Source organism: Parus major, chromosome 3, assembly GCF_001522545.3.
Source record: "Parus major isolate Abel chromosome 3, Parus_major1.1, whole genome shotgun sequence".
Taxonomy (NCBI): Eukaryota; Metazoa; Chordata; class Aves; order Passeriformes; family Paridae; genus Parus; species Parus major.
The window spans coordinates 1,958,985-1,968,665 of NC_031770.1; the positions used below are offsets into that span (position 1 = coordinate 1,958,985).

The following is a 9,681-nucleotide window of genomic DNA, read 5'->3' on the forward strand; positions in this document are numbered from 1 at the left end:
GAGGGAGGAAGGAGAAGGATGTCCACAGGGGAAATACTAATTTTCAGTCTCCTACCAACATGTGCTGGCTGCTTGCAGCAGCGTGTTCACAAGTTTCTCTTTCTCATGAAAGGAGACAAAAATGTGCTACATATGGCAGGGAAGAGGAACACAAGTGCCTGGAGGAGGGCTTGAACTCTGAGAGCAGCATCACTTGCAGGAGGTTTGGATTTTATTGTCTTCAGTGGTCCTTACTCATTTTCTCAGCATTTTAATGGCAATATTTCTATTTTCTATTCAAAACTGACTAAAATCTTTGCTGCCCCTGGAGTTAGTAAAGAAACAGAATACTTCTAGTGATAAAACTTCCAAAACTGACAGACTGAATTTATCCTAACCCAGACTTGTTACAATCTGCTTTATTACCCTTTTTCCTTCAACTTTCATTTCCTTTCTCAAAGTACAGCATTAAGTCTGGCCAGTCACTAACAGATCCATAAATCCTTCCCAAAGCAAAATAAGTCCTAAAACCACTCCATACCTCACAGCAAAGTGGTCATTGCTGGGGAGGATTGCCCTGCACAGCCCCGAGATCCATTAGCACCCACTGGAATGGATTCCATGGATCCAGTGCTTGGCAGGAGGACAAGGTCGTGTATGAAATGAGGTTTCACATTCATTAAATGTATCTTTAAAAGTACCTTTTCTATGGGTTTCATTCTGGGGTGTTTTGTTGTGGGTTTGTTTGGGGTTTTTTTAAACATATTTAATTTTTTAAGGTTTTGGTGTTTTTAATATGTGAGGTCCAGTTGTGCAGGTGACTGTGGGGATCAGGTTGATGTGTTGGGTGGCTGGGAGGGTTCTCTCTGCCCCTTGGCACTGCTCTGAGCCTGCAGCATTGCTCACAGCAGCTTTAGCATATCCCAAGAACATTAGGAACTTGCTTTGACTGGGTTACTTTCCAATGAATTTTCAGGCAGACTTGATCTGCAAAGTTCAGCCTCGTGTCTTTGCTCTGTCCCCTTTTTTCTCCCACACCCACCTTCATCTTTCCTATTGTTTAGATTAGAGATACCCCCAGAAACTGCACTGTGCTGTGTGCTTGCTCAGCAGGGCAAATGACTGCAAGTGGGGCACCAATCCTCATCAGAGGCTCTTTCCACTGTCATTATTTTTCCTTCAGAAATGCATTTCCCACACATTCCAGCAGGAATTACCACTACATTATTTCTTAATGTTTCCTATGGTGTTTGTTACTCTCTAAGGGAGGAAATTTCCATCCCTCGATCTTTGAAATGTTTTGCTTCTTTGTTTTTCTCAACATTTTAATATTTTTTTACACAAAGTTCTGCATGAGGAATGAAAGGGAAGAGCAGGGCAGGTTGGGAGCAGCTCGGGAGCAGGGCTGGGGTGGTCCCTGCAGCTGCAGCGCTCACATTGCTGCCCACAGATGCAGCAGGGGTATTTTTAGCACTCCTCCAGAGCCTCCTGCTTGCTCAGGTTACCTCACTCCAGGAGATTCTTTACATCCTGCAGAGTTTGAGGTGACTGGGCTGGAAGAGTTTAGGTAGCTTGCATTTTTTTTGGCAGTGTCCTGAAGAGCCCTTCCAGGTGTCCACTGGGAGGACAAAGCCCCCGAGGTTGTCACTGCTGGGGACAAGTTGACATCTCTCAGGCCAAGGAGGCCATGCCCTTGCCTGGAAGGGCTGGAGGCAGGGAAGGAATGAGCTGGCAGCCCTGGTCAGCTGCAGCTCGTGTTGCAAACCTCACAACAACATGCAAAAATGGGAATTCTGTTGATGGAGCGACCTCCAGAATTACAGAGATAAAATTAGACCTTGTGAAAATCTTCCTCTGAGGTTGAAATTATCTCTCTAAACTTTGTAGCGCTTCTGCGAGGCAATGTACACACGTAAGAAATTTTGTTACTGTGTCCTGATTTTTCCAGGGAGACGCTCTTGAGGGGGGCTTTGGAGTCACACACGCCTTCAGCGCTTCTCAGCCTTTTGCAAAAGAGCAATAAATAACTGACATCTGTTTTAATCAGTGACCAAGGCTTTTGTGTATTAAATAGTGTTTAATTTTTTGCGAAGGATGCCATTAGGATGCCAGGAGGGGCGGAGGGGAGTCACTGCTCTGCAAACGAGCCAGCCAACGTCAGTGGACATGGCTCAGCCTCTCAGCAGTCTGACTCAGTGGTAAATGCTCTGAAGGTAACGCTGCTCCTCTGGTACAGTCCATGCAAAACGTCCTGTCTGTCCCTCAACACGTGTGTATTGTCCTGGCAACATCCCCGTGGGCACCGCCGGGATGTTACCGTCACCAGCGCGGTTGTTTTCGTGTGTCACTCATTGCATCTGTGGACTGTGTGTTTCCTGGGCAGGCTCCAGCCCTCACAGCCGTGTTGATTCCAGCTGGAGCTGCTCTCCACACTACATTTGTAGTTTTTCTTTGAAGCTGGGAGTGGTGTTTTGCTGGATAAGGAAGTCTTTCATTGAGTATGCATGTTTGTGCTCCAGTGGAATACTAGGGATTCCTGTAACCTGTGCAGAGAGAAAGACTTTAGTGCAGAGATAAAGCCAAGGCACACAGAATATTGGTGTTAAAATAGCAAAGACCACAATCCCAAGGTCAATGTTGAAACTCCCTTGGGAACAGATGTGTTTCACCCTGAAGTCGGGGCTGGACCGCAGAGGCCTGTGTGGCATTGATACACAGCTGTTGACACAAGCAATCAGAGGGGTAAAGTTTCAAGTTCTCCCTTCTGTCAGCAGTAAAACTGTTGCAATTAAAAGCAACTTAGAAAGTGTGACAAGATGCAAGGTTTATGGGGTGACATGAGACAAGGAGTGGCCGAGTTCAGTGTCCCGCTGCAGCACCAGCGGTGTCCGTGTTCCTCTGGAGGGGAGTAGAACCGAGGGAGAGCTGAGCAGAATGAGGACTGTGCATTCTTCTCTGCCAGGGCTGGCTCAGTCCTGGTTGTCTGGGGCTTTGGGCCCCTCTTCTCTCCTGTGCTGCACTCATTTCTAACCTGCTTTAGGTTAATGGGGTGCTTTTCCCCACCTATACAGGGGTTGCAGGGACATACTTGGAGGGGGACGTTTGCCTTCCTTCTGGAAGGGACTTGTGTAGACATTTGCTCTGGTTTTGAGCTCAGCAGTGCTGTTTGACTTGCCTGGACATCCGAGTTCCTGCACAGGGTGATTATGTCCCTCAGGCCAGGTGACATTGGCTTCTCCTCAGTGGAGCCTGAGGAAATGGGTTTATGCAAGAGAAGAGAGCACAAATTACAGCAATCAGATCCCTTCCTGTAACACAACCCCGGGCACAGCAGCTCTTCCCTGCAGCCACCTTGCCTGTTTTCCTGGCATCCAGAGGGGAGAGGCAGCCCAGAGGGCCCCAGCCCCTCTCCCCATACCCTCACTGCCAGGTCCCCTCTGCAGTGGCCTCCTGTCCTGAGCCTGCTTCAGGACTCTCCAGGCCCTCTCTGCACCCTCCATATATTTCACCTGCTGCTGCCTAGAAAATGAAGCTATGCTGGGTAATTCTGTGAAGAGATCATGTGTCATTATGGAAAAAAGCGGTTTGTAATTCTCTTAAAATCCCCCTTGGCAAAGGCTCTTCCCTGAAGAGAGCATTTAACAAGGTGCTTTTGACAACCTATAATAACAGCTGGTCTGTGTAAGTGAAATATTGGAGCAACAGCTGATGCTTTGCTTGCTGAAATGGATTGATAAGAAATACACAGAGTTTAGTTCAATATGATGTGAAAGCTGAGCTTGAAGTTCACTAGAAGGTACTGCAGCAATTGATATGAATGAAGTGTTGTATCCAAATAGAGAGTGAGCTGTCAGCTCACAGACTGCCAGACTTCCCCATCCCCAGTCAGGGAGCAAACCCTGCTGTTTCCCAGGGTGGGTTTGGTCCCACCTTTCTGCAAAATTCTCAGCTGCTCCTTGCATCACTCTGCAGAATCAGGTACAGGAGGAAGAACAAGCCAGCACCAGGAGTCTGCTTTTCTGCACGAATTTGGCAACTTGGAATTCCTGCAACAAAGAAATAGTCTCCGTTATAAAACCTCATTGTTAGTGCAACCCACTCGTACACAGCAAGAAACGCAAAGAGCAGGAATGTGTTTTGAAGGGACATTTCCATTAGAAAACAGAGGAGGCTATATTAAAATAGCACTGTTGTTTTCCTGGCCTTGAAAAAAATGAAAAACATTTTTAAAATTGTATAGAATCTCCTTCTGGTGTAGAAACAGGGAACAAGAGCAGAGCTTTGCCTTGCAGCCAGTTGGCCAAGGCTCTGCCATGACCTGCTCTGCCAGACAGGATAGTTGGAAGAAGAATTTGCCACGTGTGTGTCCTCATGCCTGGGCCACTTGTATCCAACCAAACTGCTGGTGGTGCTCCACCAGATTGGCTTTGCACTGAGACAGCTGGAAAAATGTGCAGGGTAAGTTTCAGGTGTTTAACTTCATATTCCATAGCGAGCCTGGAAACACCTGAAGATGCAGAGTAATCTTTGTTTAAATGCTGACAGTACGCCCTTGAAGATTTTATATGGAAATTAAGTCAATTACTGTTTCTGTAATGCAATTACTGTTTCATTAGGAGCACTGTAGTGTTAACATGTAGGTTAGTATTGATCAGAAAAATCTATATGTATAATATATCTGGGATAAAGTACTGTGTGACTCAGCTGACCTGAATTTATCCTTCATAAGAATAAAACTTGGCAAATGTGATGAAACCTGGCAGCCTTAGTTTCCCCACCTGAACAATGGCCCTTTTGTATTTTCCGGCCTATGATATTCTTTTGCAGCTTATTAATAAAACCCCAGTTTGTAAGTCATATATATTTAATTGTAATCCATAAAAATTCTTGTGATGTAAGTAATGCCACTCCTAAAATAATAACTCAAATTGACATAATCACTTCATTTGTGTAACTCTCAAATAGACACTTGTATCCCACCTTGTCCCTTTGTTCCCCAGCCATTCAAAGCTCTGCTGCTGGCATTGAAATGCTCCCTGTTCCTCTGACTTTCATAATCTGTGCCTGATTTGACTCTTGATAGATTATTATACTTTTTAAATAGTTGCTTATTTCCTTTCTGGTTTTGTTTTCTCTTACACCCACCCAGTCCACGTTAAAAGCACAGTGTATTTGTGATAAACTAATTACAATGTTTCTTTTGCATTCTCCTTGTAGTCTTTGCCAGGCTGTAACAGTGTTTAGCTGCAGCCTGATGCACTGTGGGTGTTTCACAGGAAACATTTGCCATGGCATCGTTTTGCCTGTGAAAACAGTGGAACGATGACAAGTTCTGCTTTGAGCTCCAGGATTTTGATGCATGGTGTTGACTGGTACCAAAATGCAATCTGGTACCAAAATATGGCAAAATGCAAATATGGATGTGTAATTCATGCTGTAGGAATTTTGTGGTGGGATATGATGGTGCTGGTATTTTATTAAGAGAATGGAGGTGGGAATTCTCTCCTCAGGATGTGCATATGGAATTGGTGCCTCCTCATCAACAATGTATTTGGGAATGGTTTTGCTTTGTATTTATCAGCTTGTAGTGCCTTTTGAGGATGTAGCCACATGTGGCAGCAGGTTTAGGGGTAGTTCTTGGTGTATCAGTGAGCAGGGGGGTAATTCCAAAGCACAGGAATGTCTGGAGGGCTGTTATCCAGGATTTTTCTCAGGTTACTGGGAAACTTTGTTTGCAATTCTCTTGGGAAGGGAGGCCAAGGGAAAGTGGATGCACCAGTTGGGATTAGGGGTGTAGCTGGGCAGGAGGGCTCAGGGAGCTGAGATTTCCATGGGTATTTCCTGCTGCTCATGGGGTCCCACAGGCTCGGAATGCTGCCAGCAGATGTAATGGCTCTCACTTGGCTTCCAGGGACATTTCTGAATCCTGGAGCTCTGCTGCATTGGATGTAAGCTAAAAAGGAATCTTGTGATCCTCACAGCTGTCCTTTAGCTGAGGTTTCTGCTGGAATTTGGAATGATTTTGAGTGACATTTTGACCCCAACTTGTCACTTGTGCTTAGGACATGGGCTCTCTTGTATGGGTTTGTCCCTTCCTAGCAATCAGGGGTCACTCATCCAGCTGGAAATAAAGGACTTTGGGAAAAGTCACCTCCTAGTTTATTACTGTGTCAGCATTAGCTGCATGGTAAATATTGTCTTAATATCTATTGACAAGAAAAAATTGTTGAAAGTCATGGATAGGGGCAATGTGCTTTCTCACAAAAGCTATTCAGGAGATCTTCCTCTTTGCTAGCATTAAGTTAGGAAAATCAGGAACCAGAGGTTGGAAAGAATAGTCAGATCCAGCCTGGATGTGCCATGGACACCCAGTTTGGGAGGTGACTCTGAACCCCCATTTTTCATGCTCTCACCACTGCAGTGTTTCACTGCACAGCAAACGTGCCTAAAGCACACACATTTTTTATGATAGTGACTTGGGATTTCTGGCTGCAAGATTTTGGTCATGTTTGCAGGGTGTGGGTCATGCCCACCCATTGGAATTCAAGACAATTCCCTTTAAAGACTTGACTTTGTTCAGCCCTGTGCTTTGACACTGTAGCCATGGTGCTTCCAGTCCAAAGTATTTCTGGTTTTCATGCTTACACTCAGGTTTTCTTCAGAAAAGGCTCACAGAAAAGGGGTTATTTTCCCATCTCTTACACAGAATCACAGTAAGACCTTGAGTTTGTTCTGCCTTTGCTCATCAGTTATTGGAACTACCTTTTCAGGATGTCAGCTTCCCAGGATCCAGCTCCTTTGTCTTTCAGTGCCAGGTAATGCAGAGTCTGTTCACTGCTGGACTTTAGGCACTGGTAAAATACAAATAATCAATGATGACAATGGAAAACAGCTTTTACCTTTCTTGACAGTCATATTGCTGGTGGCCTAGAGATTAGTGGGTGATTTAGTAGCAGTTACAAAAAGAAAAAATCTGAAATTGTGATACAATTGATAGGAATCACCATTCTTGTCTCTAGTGGTCCCTGAGATGCCTGAGGACATGACACAAGCTACTGTTCTTGTGCTCATACATCAACCTTTCTATAAATCATTATAAAAGACTTCCCTGAATGTTGGGGGTATCACTTCTCTGCTTTTTAATTCCAGTACTGGAGCATGGGTGTTAAGCAGTGTAGCACAGTGAGTGCAGGCACAATTCCTCTGACCTCAAGCAGGAACTAGTGGAGTAAATAAGGCCTTGCTTGATTTTAAGAGAACAAGTAAATCCTTTGAAATAGAGAACTGCTCTGTGGTTTTTAAACTGGAGATGTTTCAGACACCTTTAGATGGATCTTGGTGCTTCTGAATCACATTCTGTGGTTGGGGAAATAGTTGGACAGAGTTTCTGTTGAGGTCTGCAAACACCCTGAGTCCTGTGTGTGAAGCATAAAATACCCCAGTGCTGTACGTGCCAGTTCATGTGTCCCTGTTTCTAATCATTTGTAGCCGGCAGCATGTGCTTTCTGTGTTCAGAGGGAATGTTGTGTCCCTCGAGAGACAGTCTCTGCTCCTGTTGTGTGTCCCTGCCCTGTGTCCCAGCTGTGCTGCATGGTGTGTGTGCCGAGCCGTGGCATTCCAGGTGCATGTCCATGGGAACGCCGCTGCTCCCGAACTGGGGATAATGAGCTCTCTTTCCATCCCTCCCTCTAGGTTGTGTGGAGGAAACTTGGAGATGCTGCAGGGTCGTGCCCTGGAATTAGACAGCACTTGTCAGGAAATCAGTACAAAGGACCTATGTAAGAGGCCCTGAGCACGTCCTCTCTCTGAAGAGCACGGACTGAACTGCCCAGGAGAGGGGAAGAACCGCCTGTGTCCGCCGCAATTCCCAGCTGAGGACGGGGGGTCTGCACTGCAAGAGACTGCTGGAAAGGAGGGACGTTCTGCACAGGGGTCTGGCCGTGTGGCAGTGTCCCCCAGTCCTGCTCTTCCAATATCCCGGCTAATGAAGCGCTGCTCCCTCACTGCAACACTCCACCCTTAGAAGCACTGAGGTATTGCCATCCTAACCAAAAGATATTTGGGATTCTGCAGGCGTTAGGCGAAATAAGTTTTATTTTGGTTAGTTACAGTGAATCTCTGATAGGTCTGAACGAGTTTTCCATTGGATTGAAGAGAGGTTTTTCAGCAGACTGGAGAGACACTGATAAACTGTGCCTTTGGTCTCCGCAGGTTTGAGAAAGTCGCTTCTTAGTAACTCCCACTTCAGTCTGTAAAGGATCCGTTAATGGTGCTTAGGCGATTTCCAGGTGATTTCTTTGCTTTGGTAGAATACCTGCCTTTGGAGGTGCTAAAAGACCATAAAGTCCTAACCAGCCGGTAGTGTAGCATAACTACAGTACTTGTAGTGATCCACAATTTCTTTCTAAATGAAAGTCAAGATAGCTTTCTTTTCGATTCGCTTTGGTGCACATCTTCTGAAGAGGTGTAAGATGTTTCATGAACGGCCCTTTAATAAACAGAATACTTAGGCATCACTATTACAGGTCTCAAGTCAGGATTTCTATCAGAATTTATTTTGGAAAGTATTTTCCAATTGTCAGGATGCTAATTTCTACTGTTTAATTTAGAGATATGCTGGTTTGTTTAACAAGAGCCTACAAGGATCTAAAGGATTGCTCTGCATTATAAAAAAGCTTTTCTTGCCACTGTAGTGTTCTTTCAAAGAAAAAGGTTTTATTATCCTCAGAGCATGTCTTTCATTATTATGAGGCAGAAAGCTCTTGTTCAGATTGCCTGAGATTTGACCAGCCGGCGCCCTAGATGTGCTTAGTTTATTTTTATCTCTGTGTATGATCCTAGTTGTGTGTATTGAATTACAACGATAGATATTTTGTGTATATCTTAAAGCAATGATAGTTTCATGTATGAATGTGCAACAGGCTTGTGACTGAATGCTGTTGCTTAACTTTTTACCATAGCTGAGTATCAAAAAGATTAATAAAAATTAATAAAAAAAAAATAGGAATGCAACAATTCCTGGGTTTCTGGTTTGTTCTTGGTTACTAAGATTTGAGCCAAAGTCAGAACCTCTGTTTTTCTGAGCTTGGACTGTATCCGTGGGCTATTTGCAGTGAAATGTAGCTCGGTTGCTGTACAATCTTTTGTTATATAGGAGTATGATGTAAATCTGCTATCTGTCTCCAGAAAAAGTGTGTTAATTTGCAACAGTAATTCTGTTGGTTTCTGTTGTTATTTTCACTTGGTACCATTCAATGTAAGGCCTCTGATCCAGCGTTGATTTCCTGAGCAAAACTCCCGTTCACTGCTTCTCCTTGAGTTGGAAATGCAGAATCCAGACTTCTGTTTTGAACCATTGCCCTCCTGCGTGGCTTCTGCTATACCCCCAGCCCAGACAGCTCTCTGTTCTCTTCCCATGTTGTTTTCTCCTCTACATTGTTTGCAGAGTTCAGTTTCGATTGTTGTATTCCTATCTCTCTGTATGTATGAACAGCTGTAACACCTGTATACTTGTGCCTGCACTCTGGATGTGCAGGGGCCAAGCGAGGGACACCGGTCTTTTGACACTACACTTGTGTAAATTTTGATACTGTATTAAAGCTATTTTTTTACAGTTCTGCATACGATGGGGTATCAAGTATTGTGTTCATCTTAGCAACGGTAATAAATTATAGAATCCCACCCTTGTTTGCTCTCCTTTAC

General features: G+C 44.6%; 1 protein-coding gene across 3 annotated transcripts in view; it reads left to right on the top strand.

The window, feature by feature from the left end:
- Nucleotides 1-9,660, top strand: part of CCDC85A (coiled-coil domain containing 85A) — a 174,018-nt gene extending 164,358 nt beyond the window's left edge. For 2 of the 3 annotated variants that reach the window (XM_033513167.1, XM_033513168.1), the window contains one exon: nucleotides 7,672-9,660. In XM_033513167.1, coding sequence (XP_033369058.1) covers nucleotides 7,672-7,761 — 90 coding nt within the window. In that variant the 3' untranslated portion in view covers nucleotides 7,762-9,660. Of the gene's footprint in view, nucleotides 1-2,072; nucleotides 2,193-7,671 lie in introns of all 3 variants that reach the window. The other variant, XM_015620593.2, reaches the window with a different exon arrangement.
- The last annotated feature ends 21 nt before the right edge of the window (nucleotides 9,661-9,681 follow it).